The 27724-nt window shown below is 46.1% G+C and overlaps 1 protein-coding gene across 1 annotated transcript in view; it reads left to right on the plus strand.

The window, feature by feature from the left end:
- Positions 1-27724, plus strand: part of GPD1L (glycerol-3-phosphate dehydrogenase 1 like) — a 48841-nt gene that overhangs the window by 15538 nt on the left and 5579 nt on the right. The window contains exons 3-7 of the mRNA XM_047769429.1: positions 3713-3853; positions 6027-6165; positions 14678-14790; positions 23292-23525; positions 24369-24475. Of these exons, the coding sequence (XP_047625385.1) occupies positions 3713-3853; positions 6027-6165; positions 14678-14790; positions 23292-23525; positions 24369-24475 (734 nt within the window). The remainder of the gene's footprint in view (positions 1-3712; positions 3854-6026; positions 6166-14677; positions 14791-23291; positions 23526-24368; positions 24476-27724) is intronic.

The raw sequence follows: 27724 nt of genomic DNA on the forward strand, positions 1-27724 counted from the left end.
GATTCTGTGCAAGAGGAATCATGTTCTGTGAATGGGCTTGTGCACTGTCCAAAGGCAGCTGGTGTCACAAGTTGCTTCTGTGGGTTAAACCCTAAGTGCTTGGCCAAGGCCAATGGAAGGACGACCTTACCTACTGAGTGAACCCCCAGGCATATTGTTCCAGAGACTCATCACACCCAACCAACCACAGGTTGCTCTTTAATTTGTTGAAAAAGACAAGAAGAAATCCACACCAGCTGACAGCTTCCATGCGAACTTTGAAACTAGGGACATGGTGGGGATGGGGTGAATCCTTAAAGGTTAAGAAATTATGGGAGGCAGGCAGATTTTTCTGATGAGTAACCTCAATTGTTTCATATCACTGCAAAGCATTGTCATCTACTTTACTTAATTTATTTTTATTATTTATTTTTGCTTTTTAGGGCCACACCTGTAGCATATAGAGGGTCCCAGGCTAGGGGTCTAATTGGAGCTACAGCTGCTGGCCGCAGCCACAGCAGCACCAGATATGAGCTGCGTCTGCAACCTACACCACAGCTCATGGCAACGCCAGATTCTTAACCCACTGAGTGAGGCCAGGGATTGAACACGCAACCTCATGGTTCCTAGTCGGATTTGTTAACCATTGAGCCACGGCAGGAACTCTGGCAGGATTTTTGGTGATGAATCCTTGCTACTCAGCTTTGATTACCAACCTGGAGAAGCTCCTCTGAAAAGGAAGACAGATTTCCTCCTGTCCCTGGAGGTGTGAGTAAAAAGGGAGAGTGCAGAGCTCCAGGTTATGATCTGCGCTACGGGGAGTGACTCTATGTTGCTATTCAGATCAGCTTAAGGTGATGTTTTAGGTCTTGACTGAAAATTTGGGTAGGGCGGGTTTCAGGTGCAGCCCGAGACATTGGCTTACATAATGCCAACAAGGCGCTGTCTTTTCCTGTTTCTCTGCTCTGCCTTCATTCACATGGGAGACCCTTGGCAGGTCTGGGTTCTGCCCCTCAAATTTGTAAAATGGTTGCAGCTGTTCCAGACCCCACACCATCGTCCCATACCACTGTTCAAGGAAAGATCCAATAGCTGTTGCAGGGGAATAAGGAAGCAATTCTTCTCTAGAATCTCCAGCAAACATTGGCCTCCATTGTTTTAGGTATCATTTTCTTGAACAACTTAAGGACCAAAGGGAGGGGCCCATCCCACCCAAATCACATGGTTAAAAAGGGGAAGCTGCTGCTTTTGAAAAGAAATTAGGAGGCACTTGTGCTAGAAAGAAGGGGTATGAAGGCCAGGTGGTAAGTTAACAGGTCTTCCATACCAGTCAAAGGGGAGAGGGAGTGAAATAATGCCACGTAGATTTCCTTGGGCAATTCTTTGGTTGAGGGTTATTAACTCTTTGCACCTATTAATTCAGAGACTGGAGTAAGCTATAAGGAGAGACATAGTAATGTGACTTAAAGAACAAAGGGATTTATTTTCCTCTGATATAACAGTGATCTAGCAGCTTTGCTTCACACCATTACTCTTGGTCCCATCTTTCTTCATCATTTCTGTGACATTTCCTACGTCTACTTTTCTTTCAGCTAGTACAACAAAGGGGAAGGGAAGGTGTGGAAGAAGCAGCCACTGTTTTAAGGGTTCTGGGCTTGAAGGGATGTGCACTGCTCATCTGGGTTCTGCCCCTCACATTTGTAAAATGGTTGCAGCTGTTCCAGACCCCATGCCATCACCCCATACCACTGTTCAAGGAAAGATCCAATAGCTGTTGCAGGAGAATAAGGAAGCAATTATTGGAGGAGGTCTAGCTCACATTCCATTGATGAGAACCTGGTCCTTGACCTTGTGTAACTAACTGTAAGGGCTGCTGGGAAACGCAGTCACAAGAGAAGGAACAGTGACCACCTTGAAGCTAGCTCTGTGGTGATGGAGAAAGGGGAGAAGAAATTTTGTTGACAATTCCATCACAACTCTCAAACTAGGTTTCTTAGGAGGCTTATCCATCCCTGATGGTGTTCCTATGGCAGGTAGCACTTCCTCAGAGAAGAATCTTCATCCAATTCCTTCATTTCAGGAACCAGGAATGTTTAATGGGAACTATTAATGTCAGTTACAGTTAGGTTCAAGTACATGTGACAGAAAACCTAAAATAACAGCAACCTTAAGCAAAATAAACGTACGTGCTTTTTTTAACTCTCATATAACAGATGTTCATCATAACTGTGCCTCAACTGACTTTGTGTTTTTTAATTTTAAAATTTCTTTTTCTTTTTTTCTTTTTTGGTTGTTTGCATGGCATATGGAAGTTCCTGGGCCAGGGATCAAATCAACTACAGTTGTGACCAGTGCCTGAGCTTTATCAACACCAACCCCCAACACCAAGCTGCAGATTGAAGCCATGCTGCTGCAGAGAAGATGCTGATCTTTAAACCCGTTGTGCCACAGGAGGAACTCCTTTATTTATTTATTTATTTATTTTAAACTGAAGCAAATATGGCAAAAATGTTAAACAAAACTAGGTAGTAAGAAAAGTAATAATGATGCCTCATGGTGTCAGGGACTATGTTCTGCCATTTCAGCATTTGGTTTTCTCCTCATAGCTCAAGAACTCCAGCCATCTCTTCACATTCCCTCTGGCAAAAGGAGGAAGACAGGCCTTCAAGGGCATTTTCCAGAAGTCATATGCAGTACTTCCATTTACATCTTATTAGTCAGAACTTAATCACATAGGGCACCCAGCTGCAAGGGAGGCTAGAAATGTAGCCTTCTTTCTTGGCAGTTATGAGCCTCACCCCAAACTGGGGGTTCTTTTGCTGAGGAAGAAAGGGAGAACAGATATTAGGTAACAATAGGCAGTCTTTGCTAGAAACCATAAGCCCCTGTGTCCACACTAGGTGCCCTCACCTCTGCTTGTGTGTTTCTCTGCTCATGTTGAAAGAAATCATCATAATAGCTGATGTTTATTGAGTGCATACCAGATACCAGACTCTGTTGCACATCATTTATTTTTCACAAGTGCTTAAAATAGGAGTGGTTAGTGTGGACTGTTGACAGAGGTGTGGGTGGAGCTGAAGAAACCAGAAGGACTTGAGGTGCCCAGAGATTAGCAAGAGCAGGAAACCACCCCTGAAAGGGCAAATGACCAGTGTCATCCCACTGGCCTAACCAGAGTTTAGAGACCTGTAAGAGGGGCTACCTCACACCAGGTCGGTCAGTGGAGCTGGAGAAAAAAGCCAGGCCAGCACCCCTGCCATCCTGGGCTGGAGTGGCCCTTCTCTGGAGGCAGGGCAACACCCTTTCTTTCCTTTCTCCTCCCACCTTGGAATGCCCCACAGTGGCTCCCTTTGGCTGAGCCACGTGGAAGGCAAGAGAGCAAGGGTGCCCAGGGAGCAGCCTCCTGGGGAACAGAGTGGGACAAAGAAGGGCAGAACATGGGTTGGGGTTGGGGGGAACAAAGAACAACTCACATAGGATAATACGACTCCCTTTTATGGGAAGGGAGAGCCTGAGGTGGGGAGAGGGTAGGATATTTTGCCTAGCTGGTAAGCAGAGGCAGGACCCCACCGCCAGCGTCACATGCCTATACTGGGTGAGGAAGGCAGAGCACACGGCGCCTGCCTGACTGTCCTCAGGGACCACCACGGCACCCGGTGCACTGCCTGCGCATGCGTTGCTTGGACGGGTGTGTTTCAGCCCGGGAGTAACCGCGTAGTTCTTGCCCTTGCAGGTTGCCGTCGCTAACCTTGGCGAGGCGGTGAAGGACGCAGACCTGCTGGTGTTTGTCATCCCCCACCAGTTCATCCACCGAATCTGTGACGAGATCACGGGGAGGGTGCCCAAGGATGCGCTGGGCATCACCCTCATCAAGGTGACGGCCCCTCGCTGCACGCTGGTTACTGGCAACTCCGTTTTCTTTCCTCTCTCATCTATTGGCGATAAGGAGCTGGGGTGGAGGGGGTGGTTGTTATGGTTGGTTTTGGTTTGTTTATTTAAGGTGTCTGGAAGGTCATCAAAGCCGCTCCTCCACGAGCCTCACTCAGCTCACATTTATGAGGGGCTGCTTCCTACCTTGGGGGTGCGGGTTCCTAGGGGTGGGCTGGGGGGCGAGGGTGGACTCCTCCGAGGAAGGAGCATCCTGTGCAGTACGTGGGTCTCCGCCCACGCTCTAAAAGCCCACGGTGGTTTGCATTAGCTGGGAAATCACTTGACTTCACCATTACTTACCCCTCCTGGGTTTATCCCCACACAGGGTGTTTTAAACCAGAAATCCACAAGCCATCACCAAAAGCCCACAGACAGAATTCAGCCGGTTCATGGATCTAAATAGGGGGGAGAGAGACACTTTTTTCACCTCACTGAAATGAGCATTTCCTTCACTTAGGAAAGTAGGCCACAAGCCGATTTCAACAACAGTAATATTAGCAGGACCTTGACCCTGTTGTCCATAGAGATCAGAGGTGTTTTCATATCACTTTACAGTGGCTTCAGATATCTCAGGGTATCATTTATGATCATCACTGTTTTGAAATTATGGTAATTATTAGACCTGCCATGACGTATCTTTTTGGAATTGCATTAATAAAATACATATGTTACTTTGTCACTTTTTTTTTTTAACATTTTGATAACTATTTCAAAATAGTCGTCTTCCTGGCTTATCTTTTTTTTTCCCTGGCTAATCTTTTGTATTTTGCTTTATGCATGTGAATTCTGAGTATGAGTCCATAAATTTCGCTGGACTGTGGGGGGTGGGGCAGGTCCAAGTCATAAAAAAGCTTAAGAACCCCTTAGAGAAACTGTTTTGAAGTGTCATAGGTGAATGTTCATGAAAGCAAACAACTCAAATGTTAGCCATCAGTGAGATGGGTAGATGTCTTTCTTTAAATTTTTTTATTTAAGGGCTGCACCCTCGGCATATGGAAGTTCACAGGTCAGGGGTTGAATTGGAACTTCAGCTGCCAGCCTTGTAGCTATGGGCCTTTGCCACAGCCACAGCAATGCCAAATTCAAGCCTTGTCTACAACCTATACCACAGCTCATGACAATGCCAGATCCTTTTTTTTTTTTGTCTTTTTGCCATTTCTTGGGCCACTCTTGCTAGGGGTCTAATCGGAGCTATAGCCGCTGGCCTACGCCAGAGCCACAGCAACGCAGGATCCGAGCCTCGTCTGCAACCTACACCACAGCTCACGGCAACGCCGGATCGTTAATCCACTGAGCAAGGGCAGGGATTGAACCCGCAACCTCATGGTTCCTAGTCAGATTCGTTAACCACGAATCCGAGGCCAGGGATCAAACCCTCCTCTTGGATACTAGTTGGGCTCGTTACCCAGCTGTTACTAATGAGCCACGATGGGAACTCCAGTAAGATGGGTAAATGAATGGTGGAAAACTATACAGTAGTAAGCAGAACTATATAGGGAGTGAACCAGAACATTCATTTCGTGTAGCCGTATGGGTTGAATCATCCAAAATAATGTTGTGGTATGAAACAGCATGTCATAGGTGAATGATTGAGTTTCATTTATGGGCTTTCAAAAACAGGCATAATGATATAGCATATTGTTTAGGTACAGTTTTATGTGGCAAAATGATAAGAAAAGTTAGGAAGCAGGGCCTAAAGCCTTCAGGATAGAGGTTCCCCTGGCAGGGATGGGGAACACTAATGAGAGGGGGTATGAGGGAGTTCCCTGGTGGTTGAATGGTTAAGATCCACTGCGGTGAAATCCCTGGTCTGGGAACTTCGGTTCCATATCAACCCACTGCACGCCCCAGGGTGAACTTGAGGAGAGAAACAACAGACTTCATTGGTGTCTGTCATGTTCTGTTCCTTAACCTGGGTGGTTACCTGTTCCTTTTCATTTTATCTGTAACTCTTTAAATGGTACCTACACAATATATATCTTGTCCACAAGAGAGATTTTTTTCAAGTCACGTGTGCCATTGGAGGTCTGAATCTAGATAACTTAGAAAGTGACTTCTGACTCCTGACTCTTGTCTTGGGTAGTTTGTTTTCCCCTAACTTGTGGACATCCTTGCAGGGCATAGACGAGGGTCCTGAGGGGCTGAAGCTCATTTCCGACATCATCCGAGAGAAGATGGGTATTGACATCAGCGTGTTGATGGGAGCCAACATTGCCAATGAGGTGGCCGCCGGCAAGTTCTGTGAGACCACTATCGGTGAGGGCCTTTTAGGGAAGGGCTGAGGAGCCTGAGCATTTTGTGTCTTCACATGCACATTTTCCATTTTTGGAGTATTCTGTAGTGGATTCTTTACTACCTGCTTAACATTCCTGAGGTGGATGCTCAGTGGGATGGGAATTTTATGTTAGGAGGCTGTTCTATGGCACTGCAGTGTTTCGACAACCTTTGTAAAGCCAAGAACCCCATGCTGACCCGCCGTGATCCACTAGTGCATTATCGAGGTTAGTGCAAGGGTACTTGTCGAGCAGGTGGTTACATCCATGGTGGGGGTGGGGCTCCTCTGGCCTTAGAAACCCAGCTTTTCTTTCTTTACAAATGCCAGGATCTAGATCCTTTTTGGATTCCAAGGAGAGCTAAAGATTGGCAGGAATGATCCCTACTTTCAGGTGAATGAGCTGAGGCTCATGACCTGCCCCAAGGTCACACAGCTAATATAGAACCAGGCATGAACCTGGGTCTCCTCTTTCTTGAAATAGAAAGCTCTTTCTACTCTTAGACATTGGTGGTATGAAAATTTTTGTTTCTTGGAGTTCCCGTCGTGGCGCAGTGGTTAACGAATCTGACTAGGAACCATGAGGTTGCGGGTTCGGTCCCTGCCCTTGCTCAGTGGGTTAAGGGTCTGGCGTTGCCGTGAGCTGTGGTGTAGGTTGCAGACGCGGCTCAGATTCTGCGTTGCTGTGGGTCTGGCGTAGGCCGGTGGCTACAGCTCCGATTCAACCCCTAGCCTGGGAACCTCCATATGCCGCGGGAGCGGCCCAAGAAATAGCAAAAAGACAAAAAAAAAAATTTGTTTCTTGTAAAAAAAGGGCTTCAGAATTCCCAAGTACCCATGTACTGTATTAGAGGACTTGTAAAAGAGTAATATTGTTGGATTTCCAGATGCTTTGCGAAAGTGTCTGTACCTTTACTGCTCTAGAACTTAGTTCCACCCTTGTCAAACATGTCAGCAACATGGATTGTTTCTCCTTGTCAGCTTTGTCAGAGGAAGCTCTGAGAGAGGTTGTGCTCTCTTGAATAAGATGGGATGAACCAGAAAAGGTGGCAATTCAGGATGTTTTTACTGTTTTTTTTGTTGTTTGTTGCTTTTTTTCTCCTTTATTTTTTATTTATTTATTTTTGGCTGTGCCCACGGCCTATGGAAGTTCCCAGGCCAGGGATTGAACCCATGCACAGCAGTGACCCAAGCCACTGCAGTGACAATGCCAGGTCCTTAACCCATTGAGCCACAGGAGAAGTCTAGAAACCTCCCCCCCCCACCCCCGCCTTTTGATGTTATGACCACACCTGTAGCATATGGAAATTCCCAGGCACTAGGAATTGGAGCTGCAGTGCAGGCCTACACCACAACCATAGCAATATTAGATCTGAGCTACATCTGTGACCTACGCAGCTTGCAGCAACACCGGATCCATAACCCACCGAGTGAGGCCAGGGATTGAACCCACATCCTCATGGATACTAGTTGGGGTTTTTTAACCTGCTGAGCCAAGACAGGAACTCCATTTTTTTCTTTTTTTTTTTCTTTTAGTCTTTTTAGGGCGTCAACCATGGCATATGGAAATTCCCAGGCTAGGGGTTGAATGGAGCTACAGCTGCTGGCCTGCATCACAGCTACAGCAACACAGGAACAGAGCCATGTCTGTGACCTACAGTACAGCTCACAGCAATGCCAGTCCTTTTTTTTTTGTCTTTTTGCCATCTTCTTGGGCCGCTCCTGCGGCATATGGAGGTTCCCAGGCTAGGGTCGAATCTGAGCTGTAGCCACCAGCCTGCGCCGGAGCCACAGCAACGCGGAATCCGAGCCACGTCTGCAACCTACACCACAGCTCACGGCAACGCCGGATCGTTAACCCACTGAGCAAGGGCAGGGACCGAACCCGCAACCTCATGGTTCCTAGTTGGATTCGTTTCCTCTGTGCCACGACAGGAACTCCAGGAACTCCATTTTTTAAATTTTTTTTTATTTTTGGAGAAATAATAATTTTGGAAAGGAAGGTATCACAAATATTTTATTTACAAAATAAATATCAACACAGGGTGTAAAAATTCAAACAGTATACAAGAAGGTGTAAAACTAGAATTAAGATGGTAATTTCCCACATACTCCCAGTGTTCCCAAGGGGGGAGTTCCCGTTGTGGCGCAGTGGACATGAATCTGGCTAGAAACCGTGAGGTTGTGGGTTTCAGTCTCTGGCCTTGCTCATTGCGTTAAGGATCCAGAGTTGCCATGAACTGTGGTGTAGGTCGCAGACATGGCTCTGTTCCTGTGTTGCTGTAGCTGTGATGTAGGCCAGCAGCTGAAGCTCCACTCAACCCTAGCCTGGGAATTTCCATATGCCACAGTTGCAGCCCTGAAAAAAAAAGGTGTTCCCAAAGGGAGTCACTGTTAAGGGTTTATAAGTATCCTTCCAAAAAAAAAAATTTAAATTTATATACTAGTCTCTATGTAGGTTTTATTCTTTCACAGTTTTTTTATTCATCTGTGATTTTAATGTAGCCTGTGAAATTGTCATTTAATTTTATTTTTCAAAACTAATTATTAAGTAGTTGTTCCAGCTCAATCCTATTTGCCAATAATCAATTTGCTAATTAGTTGGTTGGGATTGACTGTGTGCCCTAATCATTCTGTAGTGTTGAGACTTCTCCAATCCGGGATTTAAACCTGTAGATTTTAGCTAGGATTTTTCCCTGCCTCTTAGCTTTGTTTGTTATAGGAAAGCTCCCAGTTGGGGACATTAGGCTTTTTTGGGTTTTAGGACACACACAGAAGTAATCTCTTCCTCTGGCTTCTATTTACCCAATGCTTCCACTGCTTTCTGTGTGAGTTGGATTATGGTTGGCAGGAGTGACCTGAATGAAATTAAACATTGAACTGGAAAGTGATATTTTCTAACTTTTTTAATATAACTCGAATTTAATTATGAAGAAATATCAGACAAGTCCAAAGGGTCATGTTACAAGACAACTGGCTCACACTCTTAGAAAATGTCAGTGTCCAGAAGACATGGAAAGGCTAAGGCAGTGTCCTCGATTAAAAGAAATCTAGAGAGACATGACTACTGAATACAGTGCGGACTCCTGGGCTGGATCGTGGTTGAAGAGGGAAGGTTGCCATAAAGGCAACATGGAGGTGATAGGTGAGTTTGAATCTGGGGTGTAGTTAGATAACTGTATCATCATTAAATTTTCTGGATTTATTATTGTACTCTGGCTATCTTGAACTCTTTTTTTTTTTTTTAAGGGCCGCATGTGCGGCATATGGAAGTTCCCAGGCTAGGGGTCAAATCAGAGCGAGGCCAGGGAACAAACTCTCATCCTTAAGGATACCAGTCAAGTTTGTTACAGCTGAGTGACAATGGGAACCCCCCCAACTCATTTTTAATTATAGCTGAAGGAATCTTTGCCCACCTGACTCTTCTGTGGAGGAAGAGGAAATGGCATTGTTTTCAATATCTGGGCGTGGTGAACTGTGGCGCCCTCTTGTGGTAAGAGATCCCTTCCTTCTTGGGACTGATTAGGGAATTGTAGACCTTTTTTTTTTCCTCTGGAAACTTCTACTCAACCCACAGATATTGCATTCCGCAAATACTGCTCAAGTTCTGCTATGTATCAGTCATGGCACTAAATGTCAAGGATACATAATGTCCTTCTATGTGGAAGGAGCGTCTAAGTACACAAATAAATAGGGAATTAAAGACTGAAATGAGGGTTTTGAGGAAGTCATATTTAGTAGGTTGACTATCTCCAAAACTGAGTATGGAAGAGAAGGTAAATTTTCCTGTCTTTCTGGTTTTTGTTGAGTTTGGGGAGCTCTTCCACATGGCTCTGTGGCATTCCTATTCTGGACCAGATGCCCTGGGTCTCTGCTTCCTCTATCACTGCTTATGACTGGTAATGATAACATGATAAGTGCTTTCTTACCCACAATTTAAAATAAGAGTTAAAATTTTTGAAGGTACATTTGATAATGCCATTTGCAGCCACATGGATGGACCTAGAGATGATATACTAAGTGAAGAAAGACAAATGTCATGATATCACTTATGTGTGGAATCTAAAATATGATACAAATGAAAATGAACTTATTTATGAAACAGAAACAGACTCATAGACATAGAAAACACTGGCTGCCAAAGGGGAAGAGGGAGGGAGAGGAATAAATTAGGAGTCTGGGATTAGCAGATAGAAACTAAAATACATAAAATAGGTAAACAACAATGTATTACTTTATAGCACAGGGAACTATGTTCAGTAACCTGTAATAAACCATTATGGAAAGGAATAAAAAGTAAAAAAATAAAAGGTATGTTTGAGAAAATGTAAGACGGCTATAAATCCAGCTCACTTCTCTAATGCACACCATTTGTAACTTGCAGCCACTGAGGCACCTTGTATCAGTGGCTGATGGGGAACACTCTTCTCCCTGCCACGTGTCAGGCTGCTCACAGCTGTCGACATCTGATTAAAGCGGTTCAAGTGGGGGCTTGTCTACAACCTCGTGAGCCTCTCTCATGTTTGGAGGCACCAGGCAGTGGCCCGTGGTGAGGGACAGAGATGACAGTAACGTCATGATGTGGGCCTGGTTTACCCAACCCAGGTGATGAAACGGTGCTGCTGGTCTGGAGGACTGTTTGAAAAAGGAGGAAGACAGTTTCCTCAGAAGGACCTCCTGGTTTTTGGACAAAGGGGAACCCAGCTAAATGACATAATGGCAAGGCCTGTGGAATAGAAAATGTGTTCATAAGTATTTGTGTAGCTATCTTAACCATTTTGTTATGGAAAATTTCCTTAAAGCAAATGAAATTAGAATAGTATCATGACCCCATCACCCATCTTTAATAATGATTAATTTCTGGCTTTTTTTTTTTTGTCTTTTTAGGGCTACACCTGTGGCCTATGGAGATTCCCAGGCTGGGGTCCGATCAGAGCCATAGCTGCTGCTGGCCTACACCAGAGCCAGAGCATTGCCAGATCTGAGCCATATCTGCAACCTATACCACAGCTCTGGCAATGCCAGATCCTTAACCCACTGAGTGAGGCCAGGGATCGAACTTGCAACCTCATGGTTCCTAGTCAGATTAGTTTCCGCTGCACCACCATTGGAACTCCGATTTCTGGTTTATTTTATTATATCCTACCCTATTGCACCCACCCCGTGGATCATTTTGATATTATATTAGTTTTTTTTTTTTTTCCCAGGGCCACACCCATGGTGTATGGACCTTCCCAGGCTAGAGGTCGAATCAGAGCTCCAGCACCAGCATATGCCACAGCCACAGCAACGCAGGATCCAACCATATCTGTGACCTACACCACAGCTCTCAACAACACCGGATCCTTAACCCACTGAGTGGGGTCAGGGATCGAACCCTCATTCACATGGATACTAATTGAGTTCATTACTGCTGAGCCACAGTGGGAACTCCTCGTATTATTTCTTGACAATCGTCTTTTTTTCTGCATTGGAAGACTTAGTTCTAATTGTGATGTTTGCTTGTTTGTTACTTGTTTATCTTCTCCTTTCCCACCCCAAGAGGAATGTAGCCTAGAGAGAGCTTGGGCCTTGGAGCTAGAACACCTGGGTTAGAATTTGGGCTTTGCCTTCTGCAGGCTGTGTGACCTAGGGCAACTTGGTAAACCTCTCTAGGCCTCTTGTCTGTCAATGGGGAAAATCATAAGCATGTAAATATCAGCTATCCCATTATTATGTAAACTTTCGCAGGCTGATTTTTACTAACAGGCTGTTTTCATACCTGATTCTTATTTTTTGAAAATTTTATTCAAGTATAGTTAGTTTACAATGTTGTATTAATTTTTGCTGTGCAGCAAAGTGACTCAGTTATATACGTATATTTTTTCATAAGCTTTTCCATTATGGCTTATCACAGGATATTGAATATAGTTCCCTGTGCTAAATGGTACACACCTGATTCTTACAGACACTCACACCAGATCTAAGAGTGCTTTACTCATGAGGCCGGAGGAGGCTAAATCAGAGGTTTGCGAACTTGTCTGCCTGTTTGGAGTCACCTGGGGAGCTTCAAAAATTAGTGATGCCTGTTCTACCCTAGAGCTTGTGATTTAATTGGTCTGTGGTATGCCCAGCCTTCGTGCTTTTCAAGATCCCCAGATAATTGTAATGTGCAGGCAAGCTTGGGAACAAGCTTGGGAGCCTAGAGGCAGGAAGGGCCCAGGTGCTATGGTCCTCAGAGAGCTTTCTGCCAGCTGTTTGTGGAGATTGTGGCATGAGAGCCAGGTCTTGGCTGATGAATTTTATCATTCTGAATTCCAGGCCCTCCCATAGCTGAGCCCCACCTTGCACCCCGCCAACCAAAGCAATTTTTTTTTTTTTTTTTTTGGCTACCCCGAGGCATGTGGAGCTCGTGGGCCAGGGATCAGATCTGAGCCATGGCCCCAAACTAAGACTCAGTTGCGGTAATGCTGGATCCTTAACCCACCGTGCCCAGGGCAGGATTGATCCCAAGTCCCAGTACTCCCAAAATGCTGCCAATCCCATTGTGCTACAGTGGGAGCTCCCAGAGCGGATTTCACTGCAGGCTTTGTGTGTAAAGTTTGATTTTTGTTTTGAACTGGAAGCTTCTAAACAAAAGGATGGCATGTGAAAACCAAGGCTCTGTGCATTCCAGGCTCAGAGGGGAAAATCCAGGACCCTTTGAATGCACGGCATTCTTCTGCAATTTAGTCAGTGAATGCACTGGTCATTGTTGCATCTGTTTTCTGTTGCCCTAGTGATATTAAGTAACAAAGAATCCCAGAATCTCAGCGGCATCCCATATATGTACAGTTGACACCTCTGTGGATCCACTGAAGGGTTAGTGGATCTCTGCTGGGTTGGCCCTGCTTCTGTGTCTCCTCTCCTTGTGAGGTCCAGCAGGCCAGCTGGGGCATGTTCTTCTCACAGTGAAGGCAGAGGGGCAAGGGAAGCAGCCCTCCTACTGCACAAATGAGCTTCAAGCCTCTGCTGTGTGTCTATTAATGTCCCCTTGACCAAAGCCTATCATGTGTTGAGCCCAAGGCCAAGGGGTGGTGAAATCTGCCCCACTCACTGTGGTCCGGCCTAACATCAGTAGAAAGGGATGTCTTCTCCTCCCGTGGGAAAGAGAGGGTAAATGGTTTTGAACAGTGTGTTACAGATGTAAACACAGAAGTTGAGCTTTTCTTTTTTATAATGATTTTTATTTTTTCCATTATAGCTGATTTACAGTATTCTGTCAGTTTTTTGCTACACAGCAAGGTGACCCAGTCACACATACATGTATACATTCTTTTTTCTCCATCACAAGTGACCAGACATAGTTCCCAGAAGTTGAGCTTACGTGTCTGTGGTAGTGAAAGATTGCCACAGTTTTATTAGATATCAAACAAGAGAAAGATGCTTAAATAAATAAAATGTAATGCATGTACTCAGTGTTGACTTAAAAAATAAAGAAAAAAGCACAATGTGAGAGCTATGAGTGAGTTAAGTTTTGTTTGGGGCAAAGCGAGGACTGTATAGCTCGAGAGGCAGCATCTCAGCTCTGAAAAACCGCTCCAAAGGCCTGTCAGTGACAAAGAATGTCAGTATGTATGTGATTTTGGTGAAGGGAGAAGGGTACATGCAATCAAACACACATTTCATAGAAGTTTGCTGCTAAATCTCCCGTGAAGGTTACTACTAGTCACAAGGAGCAGGTGTCACCATGAAGGATTTTCTAGATAGGAGGAGGTATGGATTTTATGGATGATATGGATAAGGATTTTCTAGATATGATAGGCTTTTCTATATATGAGGAGATGCAAGAATTGGGCTCATGCAATCTTCTCTTGAAAATATCTTAACTATATGAAGACCTGTTCTGCCAGTTTTCTCAGTGTGCCATACTCCTGACCCTGAGCACTTTTCAGGGGGTGTTGAGGGTCAGCAGCTGCAGTGGCTCATGATTCAATCCATGTAGAGGCAGATGGCAAGTGCCAATCTCCTGCTCACATCTGGAGAACACAAAACAGCCACTTAAAATAATGTAGAAAATAGGAGTTCCCTTGGCTCGGCAGGTTAAGGGTCCAGCATTGTCACTGCTGTGGTGAAGGTGTAATCCTTGGCCTGGGAACTTCGACATGCCTCGGGTGCAGCCAAAAATAAAAATAAAAAATGTAGGAAGCATATGATGTCACTGAATATTATTCTTGCCGTAAGTGGGGGAAAACAGATTATGAAACCACATCCATGTTATGATCTCAATTTTGCAAAAAACTGTATTATGTATTCCTCTTTCAGTAAGTTAAAGATGTATGCCAAATTGTTAATGATGATCTGGGGTGGAATTACGGACTATTTTAATTTTCTCTTTTTAGTTCTCTGACTTCTAAATTTCCTATTAGGAACATATGTTACTTTTGTAATAAGAAGAAAGTCATTTTGAACTGTGTTAGATATGAAAATTAGGCTGAAAGGCTGTTATTAATTTCCTTTTCTCTAACCTTTGAATAGGCAGCAAGGTCATGGAGAATGGCCTTCTCTTCAAAGAACTTCTGCAGACTCCGAATTTTCGAATTACGGTGGTGGATGACGCAGACACCGTTGAACTTTGTGGTGCTCTGAAGGTAAACCAGCCCTATTATTTCTGCCCCCGCCATTAGCGTTATTGCAACCAGTCCCCAAGCAGCGCTCTGTGTTCTGTGGATGTTCTTGGAGCAGAACAGCGAATTGGCAGCCTTGTTTATCGCTTCCTGCTTCACCCCAGCCTTTCCTGGGCAGTGATATTTCCTCTCAATTTGCGGTTTGCTTTTATTTGTAAATCTGGGAGGCATTGTGGTGTTTTGTTGTTGGGGAAACTGACGACATTAACATTTGGAAAGCAAGGGGTGGACTTTGATCTTGGAGTCTCCCCTGGCAGGGAGTCTTCTATTAATTGATACCTTTTCGCCTTACACATTATCTTGAACAGGAGGAGGAACTTGGTCACTGTGAATGTGCCACTGATGAGTGATAATGTGGTTGGCTCTTTTTAAAGGAAAAAAAGCAGTCTGCTGAGACAGGTTTTTCTAAGAATAGCTTTATCTAAAAAAGGAAAAGGTCAGATTAAAGAAGCAGCTTCTATTGGCTAGTGGCTTGGGCGGGTCAAGGGGAGTTTCTGCCCTTGGACTTGGGCTCCTGACATATTCCCTTCTGCCTTTCAAAGTTTTAAAAGGGGTACATAGAAGGGAGTTCCCTGGTGGTCTGGTGATTAGGACTCAGCGCTTTCACTGCTGTGGCCCGGGTTCAATCCCCAGTCTGGGAACCGAGATCCCTGTAAGCTGCTGTACGTTGAGGCCAAGAAAAAAAAAAAAAAAACTCATGATTGCCGTATGGTCCCTGTATCCTGACTACAGGAAACAGCCAGCAGGGAGCTGGACTTCAACTTGTGATCCTTCTCCCCTTGGAATCAGAGCTGTCTTACTGCCATCTCAAAAAGGGGGGGGGGGGCGGGGAATAAAAAGCCTCAATGTGAACGAATAACCCTTTTGAGTCATTTCTTTTGTAGCAGCAACTGCTTTTCAGGAACTTGAGTACCTAGGGAAGGAAATTAAGTAATCTGGCATTTGCCTCACTTTGTCGGGTGGAAATTGCAAAGATTAGAAAAATGCAGGGAGACCAGCCCGGAGAGTGTCTTCCCACTCTTCAAACAGTACAACTTTTTTTCTAGTCAGAATTCAAAACCACCTTCTAGAATTAACATCACCTGGACTCCCAGGCAGCCTGCATCCATCTTTCTTAGCGCTTTACGGGGTAATCTCACATTGCACTCAGCCTGTTATATGGCTAAGATGCTGGCTTTGGCTGCATTGTTTATTTTTGTTGGTTGAGATTTTTATGTGTTTTTAATAGTCCTTCATTAAACTAATGACCACTCACCAGCAGAGGCACCATGAAGGCCTAATTGCTCAGCAAGGTCTGGGTGCTCCAAAGCTGTTTTAAAGTGACTGGGTCATTTTTGGTGGTGGGTAGAGATGCTGTGAGACCCTGCCCAGAGCAAAGGTGCTGGGGGAGAAGAAAGCTGCTAGATGGAGGGCTCTGGAGAAGCTTCTATTAATGGGACCACATGCTGGTCTTGTGTCTGAACTTAGCCTAGCTTTTCATTTCTGTTGGCAGGAAGCCTACCAGTGGATTTGTGCTGCTAGCATGACAGAGTGGTTTTGTTGGGGGGGAGGGCAGCAAATGGGGGTTGAGGACCATTTATTATCCTTCCCCTGGCTTTCCTTTCCAACAGGATCAGTTCCCATCATTTCTTCCAGCTTGCATTAGAGCTGGGAGTTTCGAAAACAGAAACAGGCCAGGCGCTTTGGCAGTAATAACAGCTAAGGAGATAGAGACCTTATCTCTAGTCAAGGACTAGAGATCTAGTCTAGTCTTATCTAGTCAAGAACTCCAAAGTAGCCTCTATTAGCACAGGCAGAAAGTGAACACGGATTTTAAGGATCAGTGGTGCTCTTTGGTGTCCAGGCAGTGGAATAAAATGAAGCCCTCCCTTGTTAGAGCCTGCCAGGCAGGCGCAGATGGGCATATGTTCCTTTGATTATGTAATTAATAGTTTTGTTGTTGTCTTCCTGTTTATAAAAGGTAGTTCCACACAATAGAGATGTAAAAAAGAAAGTGAAAATGACTGACAATCTCTATATCCTGACATAACCACTATTAGTGTTTGTTATATATACTTTTGCAGTCTTTTTGACAAGTACACATGTATGTGTACCCTCTTTTTAAAGGTTTTATTTATTTGTATTCATTTTTTATTTTTTGCTGCTGCATGCAGTGACTTGATATGGAATCTCATTTCCCAGACCAGGGATCGAACCTGGGCTTCATTGGTGAAAGCACTAAGTCCTAACCACTAGACCACCAGGGAACTCCCATGTATGTCCCTTTTCTTGCCCTTTTTTTTTCCTTTTTTTTTTTTTTTTTTTGTCTTTTTAGGGCCGCACCCATGACCTATGGAAGTTCCCAGGCTAAGGGGTCGAACTGGAGATGCACCTGCCAGCCTGCACCACAGCAATAGCCAATCCAAGTCTTTTTTTTTTTTTTTGTCTTTTTGCCTTTTTCTAGGGGCCACTCCTACGGCATATGGAGGTTCCCAGGCTAGGGGTCTAATTGGAGCTGTAGCCACTGGCCTACACCAGAACCACAGCGATGTGGGATCCAAGCCAAGTCTGCGACCTACACCACAGCTCACGGCAACGCCAGATCCTTAGCCCACTGAGCAAGGCCAGGGATCTAACCCACAACCTCATGGCTCCTGGTTGGATTCGTTAACCACTGCGCCACACAGGAACTCCCAAATCCAAGTCTTAGCTGCAACCTCTACTGCATCTCACAGCAACGCTGGATCCTTAACCCACTGAGCAGGGCCAGGGATCAAACCCACATACTCATGGATACTAGTTTTTGTTACCACTGAGCCACAACAGGAACTCCAAGGGAGGATTTTTTTATTTTATTTATTTTTTATTTTTTTTCTTTGTTTTTGTCTTTTTGCCTTTTCTAGGGCCACTCCCTTGGCATATGGAGATTCCCAGGCTAGGGGTCTAACGCCAGAGCCACAGCAACACGGGAATCCGAGCCGCATCTGCAACCTACACCACAGCTCATGGCAACGCTGGATCGTTAACCCACTGAGCAAGGGCAGGGACCGAACCCGCTACCTCATGGTTCCTAGTCGGATTCGTTAACCACTGCGCCACGACGGGAACTCCCGGGAGGATTTTTTTAAATGCCCATTTTACTTAAGTATAATTTATGTACATTTGATTGTATCATTTAAACATATAATACAGTGTGTTTTAACATTTGGGTATATACACCCTGAAAATCATCACCACAATGCAGAACATTTTCATCATCACAAACAATTCCATGTTTCTTTACACTTCACCCCTCCCTCCCAAACCAGGAGCCACTGGTCTGCTTTTGTACACTATAGAATTTTTGTAACGGAGTTGTACAATATATACTCTTCTGTGTTTGGCTTCTCACTTGGGGTGAATTTTTGTGTTACTGTACATTTTAAGAGGTACTGCATATAGAAAATATAGAAATCATAAGTGTACAGCTCAACCTATATAATTTTTAATAAATGCTTTATCAGGATTAAGTTTCACTAACATAGACCCAAAATAATAGTGGCTGAATAAGGTAGAAATTTATCTCCTTCTTATGTAAAAATCCTGAATCCATATAACAACTCCATTCCACAGAATTCTCAGGGACCCAGGCTTCTTGCAGCTCAGGAGGTATGGCTTTTGTCTTCATGTTCTAAGATGGTGACCAGAGCTCCAACTATCACATCTAACATACAGGCAGTAGGGTTCAAAAGGGGTGGGGAGGCAAAGGGTATGTGGCCACTGCCTTTTCTTTTTTAGGACTGCACCTGTGGCATATGGAGGTCACCAGGCTAGGGGCTGAATCAGAGCCACAGCTGCTGGCCTCTGCCACAGCCACAGCAATGGTGGGATCCAAGCTGCATCTGCAACCTACATTGCAGCTCATGGCAATGCCAGATCCTTAACCCACTGAGCGAAGCCAGGGATCGAATCTGCATCCTCATGGATACTAGTCAGATTCATTTCCTCTGAGTCATGACAGGAACTCCTTGGCTAATGTCTTTTAAGGTAGGTTCTGGGGCAGTTGCAGTGTTAAAACTTTGGTCTCATCTTAATGGGCATTAAGTACTTAACTGTGTGACTCCTGCTGCAAAGGAGGTTGGGATATTTTGTTTCCCCCTGGGTAGCCATGTACTTTCATGAAAATCAGGAAATCTGGAAGAAGGGAAAGTAGATTAGGAGATAAACCCATCACCTGGGCCACAGAGACAGGATTCATTGTTGGGTTGTCTGGTGAGGTTCACCACCCTAATTGCTGGGTGTGTGGGTTTCCTCCAGGGCTCTGGCTGGGGTAAACTGTTCTGTGGGCCATAGCCTGGTGTCTTGTCCAGCCAGGACCCCTGCTAGAGCCCAGGAGCCATTTGTGGCTGTTTACATTAACATTCAAAGACTTGGTAGTCACATGAGTCTTGAGGGAGTCTCAGTGGCTAGTAGCTACTCTGTTGGATGAGCAGATATAAAACATTTACATCATTGCAGAAACTTCTACTGAATGAAGCTGCTCTAGCAAAGGCCATTTCTTTCTTTTAAAAAAAAAATTAATTAATTTTTTTGGCTCTGCCTGTGACATGTGGAAATTCCCAGGCCAGGGATCAAACCTTAGCCACAGCAGTAACCAAAGCCACTGCAGTGACAGTGCAGGATCCTCAACCTTCTGTGCCACAAGGGAACTCCTAAGGCACTTCCTTATCAGGGTGCCCAGCCTGATTGGCCAAGCATGAGCTTGTCCTTGCCCTTGTCCTCCTGGACATCTTAGCCAGGCTACATTACACAGGGCTCGACCTGCAAAACACACATGGGATCCAGCCTATAGTTAGGCTCCACTTGGCAGACCAACACTTCCTTTAGGTCAGATGCCCTTGGCGCTCACATGGGGAAGAGTCAGATGGACTGCTGGACTTAAGAGAAAATACTGACTCAGGTTTCTGTGGGCCTTCCTGGGTGGTGAGAGGGTCTGCATAACCTGCAGGTAGCATGAGCTCCTCCTTCAGTTTTATGGTCTTTTTTGTGGGGGTGAAAGAAACCAAGCCCTGTCCGACCTGCCCTGATTCAGAATTGTACGGGGAGGATGATTGCCTGAGTATTGCCATAACCCAGGAAATAGGCAAGGGCTTAAGCACATCTGTCTTCTGAAAATCAAGGTATTTTTAGCTCCAGAGCAGTTGAAAGCAGATTTAAATGCATAGTGGATAATGATAAATTTCACAGCTGAGCGATTCTCAGAGGACATCTGCTCGGGTGCTATTCAAACACGATTCGACTGCCTCAGAGTGTTTATTTTTCTTTTGACAGTGATGAGTGGTGGAGTGAGAGAGTAAGGATTTCAGGATCCATCATAAGGCGATTAAACTGGCCCAGGGTCCCCTCCTAAGGGAGGCGTTGACTCTGCAGTGGCTCCAGGCTCCCCATGGTGGGGAGATCAGATGACCAGTGGAGACTATGAGGTGGTCCTGATCTTTGTGCCCACGGGCCATGGGCACCCCCATCTGCCTTTTCCCTGCCTTCTGCAGTGACGCAGATGATCAGAAGCATTGGTTTGGAGTTCAGGGCTCCCGCATCCAGCTCCTGCTTGGATGCTTCCAATGGCTGAGAGCTCACTCGTTTTCTGTTGGGCGGGGTCAACTATTCCTGTTAGAAAGTTCCTATCTTGCTGAGCTGGCCCCTCTGTGCCTTCAACTCACTGGCCTAGAGCCACCTCATGTAATCTGCTCCCTGGAGAGGACTAGGGAGCTGGACTGCCAGGGTTCGAAACCTAGTTCTGCTGGTCCTGACTTTGCAAACTTGGGTGAGCTACTTACCCCATATGCCTGAGTCTTCTCACCTCTGACTGTGCATAGTAAATAGAACCTGCCTTGTAGGAATGTTGTGAAGATTAAATGATTTAATGATGCATGAATTGGGGAGTTTCCAGGTGGCTCAGCAAGTTGAGGATCTGTCATTATCACTGTGGGTTTGATCCCTGGCCCAGGAACTTCCACGTGCCATGCACATGGCCAAAAAACCCCAATATATGGCAATATATTAGAGCAATTCAATCAGATTAACTGTTGTTACTTTTATTATTTTTCCACATAAATAGTTCCTCCTCCCAAGCCTCCCCTTTTATCTCCTGAGCCTCCATGCAGGCCTAGGAGACACTCAGCTTTCACATCTGATTGCAGGGGTCTCAGGATGGTCTCTTTGACCTGGTGATGGGTGGGAGTGGGCAGGCCACATGTGCCATACCAAGGAAGCAGCAAGGCCCAGGGAACAGTGGGCTGGAGGAGCCAGGCACCGGGGGGGTGTCCCCACTCCATCAGTCACCATCCAGCCATTGTTGGCAAGCTGCTGACCCTCTGAGCCAGCAGGAGGACAGGCACTCCCTTGCTGGGGTTGCCATGAAAATTCAAATGAGATGGTGTGTGGAGTGGCTGGGTGGGCTCCCTATAGGCACTCTGTCAATAATGTGTATAGGAGCCCCTCATTGACTGATAGGAAATCCCTGTTATCTCCTTTTCAGTCTGTACATGTTGGTTTGTCAGGTGACTTCCAGAATCGATTGTGATAAAGGAGGAGGACACAGGGCCATGGTCCCAGAGGCATTACAGAGCCGTTTTGGCAATCTAACCATTTGGAACCTAGGCCTTGGCGTGTTGCCATGGTAACTTCGATAAAACCATTTGGCAGGCTCCCTCCTGGGCTCTGTGGCCAGCCCCTCTGCATATCCTTAGGTGTCTGTTGCCCCAGTCTTTCCCGTGGTCTACAGTCCCAGGGCAGGCCCCAACTGAGCCAGCTTCCCTGGAGGAATGTCACCACCAGAAAGGCCTTGAAAGCTCTCCTCCAAGCACTGAATTTAACACCTGAGGCCAAGAAGGCCCAGAGAGGTGGAGTGATTATCCCAAGGTCACACAGTGACAAGGCCATGTGAGGCCTAGAACCCTCTGAATGTCATGTATGTGCCCCTTAGTCTGGCGGCTATGCCAGGAGGGGTAACTGGGCCTGTATGGGCCCAGCCCTGGGTGTTCCTTGGGTCCTGGTCTCTGAACTGTGCCCCACCTACAAGTTTCAGCTGTTCCATCCCCAATAGAAAACATGGGCTTTACAGGTCTTAGGCATCTGTGCAAGTCCTCACATCTTCGAACAGCATGAAGGCAACCACAGACAATCCGTAACTGAATGGGGGTGCCGGGTTTCCAGTACAGCATCACTTACAAATACAGGCAGTTGGCCCTTAATTTACTGAGCCCTTACTAGGTTACCAGCTTCCGAAGGGCAGGTCTGTGTCTAATCTGCATGGTGTCCAGCAGAGAGCTATGCCATGAGCCAGTGCTCTAGAAATGCTAGGTTAGGGGTTATTAGAGGAAACAAAGGCGGAAACTTGAGTTGCTCCTGTGCAGCCATCATGACCCAGCACTCCCACCCCAGGTATGATCCCTACAGAAAAGCCTGCACGCCGTTTGACCAGAGGCCACGTCATAGCAGCACTGCTTGTAATGGCCCCAAACTGGGAACCACCCCAGTGCCAATCAGCAGAAGAATGGATAAATAAATTGTGGTACATTAAATTGTGGTATATTCACACAATGGAGTACGATGCAGTGGTGAAAACATGCAGTATGTGTAGAAATAGGGCTGGCAGAGAAGGCAGAAACAACAGTAGATATTACATCCTGTATGATTCTCTTTTACATAAAGTTTAAAAATGGGAAAAGCAAACTTATGCCGTTAGAAGTGGGAGAGTGGTTACTTTTAGTGGGAAAAGTGGTGGGGGGGGGCGGGCTATAGCACTGGTTAGGTTCTGTTTCTTTTTTTTGGCCTCACCTGTGGCACGTGAAAGTTTTTGAGGTCAGAGGTCTGACCTTAGCCACAGCAGTGACAACACCAGGTCCTTAACCTGTCACTCCATCAGAGAACTCTGTTTTATTTCTTGATCAGTGTTTCTGGTTTGTGAAAATTCATCATGCCATACACTTATGATTTGAGTGCTTTTCTGTGAATGTTATAGTTGAATAAAGCATTTGATTTTTTTTGAGGGGGCGGGCCATACCCATGGCATATGGAGGTTCCCAGGCTAGGGCTTGAATTGGAGCTGCAGCTGCCAGCCTACGCCACAGCCACAGCAACGCCAAAACCGAGCCACATATGCAACCTACACAGCTCACACAGCTCATGGCAACGCCGGGTCCCTTATCAACTGAGCGAGGTCAGGGGTTGAATCCACATCCTCACGGATTCTAGTCAGCTTTGTTTCTCTTGCACCACAACAGAAACTCCAGCATTTGATCTTTTTTTTAAAATGGTTTCTACATATAGTATTTGTCTGGTGACTGTGATCCACTGTTCCTATTCTGTGGCTAATGCCCTCCCCTGAGCCTGGGTCTGGGCTCTCTGTCCCTCTATCTTCTCTCTTGGTCCCTCCCCAACTTCTCTACATCCTTTTCCGCAGCAAGTGTGTGACGGCATCTCCGGGTTTCTTGTCTCTTTCACAGAACATCGTGGCCGTGGGAGCTGGGTTCTGTGATGGCCTCCGCTGTGGCGACAACACCAAAGCTGCCGTCATCCGTCTGGGGCTCATGGAAATGATCGCCTTTGCCAGGATCTTCTGCAAGGGCCAGGTGTCTACGGCCACCTTCCTGGAGAGCTGTGGCGTGGCCGACCTGATCACCACCTGCTATGGGGGCCGGAACCGCAGGGTTGCTGAGGCCTTTGCCAGGACCGGAAAGGTAGCTGCTTCCCACCCTCCCTTCCCCCTCCCCCCCTAGCTCTGCCCTAGTGTGGGCTGCTGGGCTAGGGTGTGGTGGAGACAGACGTGGTGGTTGCTGGTCTTACCCTGCTCACACCTGTCTGCCTTCACTTCAAAGGGCTTCAGTCCTAGAGTTCCCTGCTAGCTCAGCAGATTAAGGATCTGGCATTGTCACTGTAGTGGCTTTAGTCACAGCTGTGGCACAGGTTCTGCCCCTGGCCCAGGAACTTACACTTGACACGGACAGAGTCAAAAAGAAAAAAAAGCTTTAGTCATATGACCTCTGCCTTGGGTATCATTATCTTTCCTCGGCTGGGAGTTCCCCTCCTCCACTCTCTTGAAATAAGTGGTGCTCTGGCCTTTACAGGAGATTGTTTTCATCCTTTGTTTTTTTTTGTTGTTGTTTATTTATTCAGAGGATTTTTATTAAAGGGTATAGGATTGTTATGTTCTCAGAAAGTGAAACAAGGGGAGTTCCTGTTGTGGCTCAGTAGGTTGAGAACCCAACTAGTATCCATGAGGATTTGGGTTTGATCCCTGGCCTTGCTCAGTGGGTTAAGGATCTAGTGTTGCCATGGCTGTGGCGTAGGCCTGCAGCTGCCTGGGAACTCCCATATGCTGCAGCTGTGGTGCTAAAAAGAAAAAGAAAGTGAAACAAAGGGGAAAAAAGGCAGAATAGATTTTCATTCTATTTGCTATGTGTATAGAAAAAAGACCTTTTTTTTTCTTTTTTTCTTTTGTAGGTCTATTTTTCTTTTTTTAATTGAAAGACAGTTGTGTTACAGTGTTGTGTTAATTTCTGCTGTCTCAATTTGTTTTGAAGACCATCGAGGAACTGGAGAAGGAAATGCTGAATGGGCAGAAGCTGCAAGGCCCTCAGACGGCCGCTGAGGTGTACCGCATCCTCAAGCAAAAGGGCCTGGTGGACAAGTAAGTGTTCTCTCATCCAACAGGCCAGAGAAACGGCCACCACCCCCCTCGCTCACGACTCCTGGCCGGGTCAGTGCCTGAGCAAAGTTACTTGAAAGTTGTGCACAGAAAGTGAGTGGAGTAGTTCCATCCGTCCTTTGTGTGATTAAAGGTCTGTGGCAGGAAACATCTGCCTACCCTGAAAATGAGTATTTACATAAAACATAAAACAAGAGAGAAGGGCTCATGCTTTAAGATATAGTACAAAATAGGAAGCTTGAGATTCTGGTTTGTCCTGCAGGGTGTTTGGTAAGAGCTACATGTCACATGCTTTAAATTCGGGGGTAGGGAAAAGATTACTTTTTTATTTTGTTTTTTTAGGGCCTCATTCGAAGCATATGGAGGTTCCCAGGCTAGGTGTCGAATCAGAGCTTATAACTGCCGGCCTACACCACAGCCACAGCAATGCCAGATCTGAGCTGTGTCTCTGACCTATACCACAGCGCACGGCAATGCCAGATCCTTAACCCACTGAGCAAGGCCAGGGATCTAACCTGTGTCCTCATGGATGCTAGTCAGAATCATTTCCACTGAGCCACAACGGGAACTCCTACTTTTTAATTTTTATAAAATGATATATAGTCTTATTGATAAAATGTCAAACAACTTAGAGAAAAGGGAAGATCAAGCCACCCCAGGACCCTAGCACTGGAGGTGCCCTGTGTTAGGATGTGGCGAGCAGCTTTGTGCGCCTCTTGTCCTGCAGATGCACCCATCCATCCTCTACTGCCCATCTAGGCCAGTTCTGGGTTAGAGGTGGCTTGGGGCAGCATGGTCTGCCACTGGATGGAGGCAGTAAGCCCTGAATAAGCTGCCCAGCCCTTCCTCTTGTTGATTTGCCAAGCCTGTGGCCATAATCACAATGCCACTATACCAGCCAGTAAAGGCTTATGTGGCACAGCCCGTGTGTCCTCATCTGTCCTGTAAAACGTGGTGGGTGCCTGGGAGAGTAGGGAGCTGGTCCCCAGCCTGCATTTTGCACCTGAAAGGGGGACACGGGGAGGTAGGTCACGGAGATGCCTGCTGAGAGCTCCCTTGCCCTCCTCCAGGCAGTCCAGATACTGCTGGTTCCTAGCAGACATCTTAGGCCACTTGTACCCAGCTCTCCCTCTCATTTAGCCATTCAGATCCCTATTGGAAGTTGGAAATGAGAGACGGACAGGGCATTCATCTTACTTCATTTGCATTTTATTTCTCTGAAATGGCTTTCACAGCCAGCCAGGCAAAGGTGGAAGCCATAAACAAGCCTCAAAGGAGAAGAACTGCCTTTCAATGGTGACTAAAAGGAAAACACCACTGAAATGATGGTTTTTCTTCTGTTCCAATAGCAGACGCTGATGCGTTGTGTGTGGTTGGAGCTCTTTTAATGACCATTAAGTCTTTATCGGGAATTTTTTAAGTCTATAAAAAAACACCTGGTGTTTGCTAATGGTATCTCCCAATCACAATTTAGAAGTGGTGTCTGTGTGCTACCAAGATAGAGTCCTAGGATCCCAGGGTAGCATACAAATAGGATACAGCCTGAAATTTGATAGGATTCTGTGCGTTGATACATTGGCCAGCGTGAGTCTGTGTGTATTATCTAATTGCAGGAGGATATGGGCTGGAATGGGGTCAGTACCTGCTTCTTCAGTTTTTGTTTTTCTCTTTGTTTTTGTTTTGGCCTTGCCCAGGGCATCTGGAAGTTCCAGGGCCAAGGATTAAATCCCAGCCACTGCTGTGACAGTGCTGAGTCTTTAACCCACTGTGCCACAAGAGAACCCTAGTACCTGCCTGTTTTAAAAGCAGGTATAGGAGTTCCCTGGTGTCACAGCTGTGGCTCCAGGCATGCTAGATTTGATCCCAGGCCCCAGGAATTTCTGCATGCTGCAGGCACAGCCAAAAATAAATAAATAAATAAAAGTAGGTGTAACCAACCAACAAGGGAACTATATCCAATATCTTATAATAGCCTATAATGGAGAAGAATCTGAGAAAGAATACACACACACACACACACACACACACACACGCACACACACACACACACGCACCTATAACTGAATTGCTTTGCTCTACACTGAAACTCACACAATACTGTGAATCAACAATATTTCAATACAGGAGTTCCCGGTGTGGCTCAGTGGTTAAGGAATCCGACTAGGAACCATGAGGTCACGGGTTCGATCCCTGTCCTTGCTTAGTGGGTTAAGGATCCGGTGTTGCTGTGAGCTGTGATGTGGGTCACAGACGCAGCTCAGATCCTGCGTTGCTGTGGCTCTGGCATAGGCCGGTGGCTACAGCTTCGATTCGATCCCTAGCCTGGGAACCTCCACATGCCACGGGAGTGGTCCTAGAAATGGCAAAAGACAAAAAAAAAAAAAACAATACAAATTTAAAAATTAAAATAAAAAAGCAGGTATAATCAAGTAGGACAAGCCCATCTCTCCCCAGTCCCATCCCATTTTCTTTCTCCTGATTAGAAATTGAGCAGGCTATGCCTGTGCTTAGTGAGGTGGCTACTGGATCAAGGGCACTTCTCCCAGGCTGAGTGTGGAGCCATGGGGGCCGGGGTGGGGGGGGGTCCCTTCCTCCTTTGCACCCACCCCCAGCCACACAGGCAGAGTGCCGTGTCCTTCCAATTTTCCCTTTGCACTGCCTCTTACCTGGATTTCTTTTTCTCTTCCAGCCATCATCACCTTGGTCTTCCTCCATTTCCTCTTCTCCTCCCTGCTGTCAAAAGAGCAGTGAGCAGGAGGGCAGTGAGTGGCCTTATGGCTCACTAACCATGTGGTCTTGGGCAGGTCATGATTTTAGCTGTCCTGTGCCCCAGTTTCTTAAGCCACAAAAATCAAACTGGTAGACCAGATGGCTGCCATGGTTCCTTCTGACTCAGGCTTCCTGCTGTCTTAGGTCCACAGGCCTTAGGTAGGCATCTGGGGCAGCTGCTCAGTCCAGTACCCACTTAGCTTCTAACAGCATGTCCTGTGACCTCTGCTTTAGTTAATGTGGACCTCCCTTTGTCCTCAAGCACCTCCTTCTCGGACTTGTGTGTGCACCTGTCTTGAGGTTTGACCTGTCTGGACACCCCCTTTACAAGCATCTTTAACATCAGAGCCCTTAGGGCAGCCCAGGTCTGACCTCAGAGAGCCTCTTCCACATCCTCCAGAGCAAATCGCTGTCCATGCTTTACTGTTTAGAGCTGTGGTCAGAAAACTTTTTCTGTAAAGA

This window comes from Phacochoerus africanus, chromosome 1 (genome assembly GCF_016906955.1).
Source record: "Phacochoerus africanus isolate WHEZ1 chromosome 1, ROS_Pafr_v1, whole genome shotgun sequence".
Taxonomy (NCBI): domain Eukaryota; kingdom Metazoa; phylum Chordata; class Mammalia; order Artiodactyla; family Suidae; genus Phacochoerus; species Phacochoerus africanus.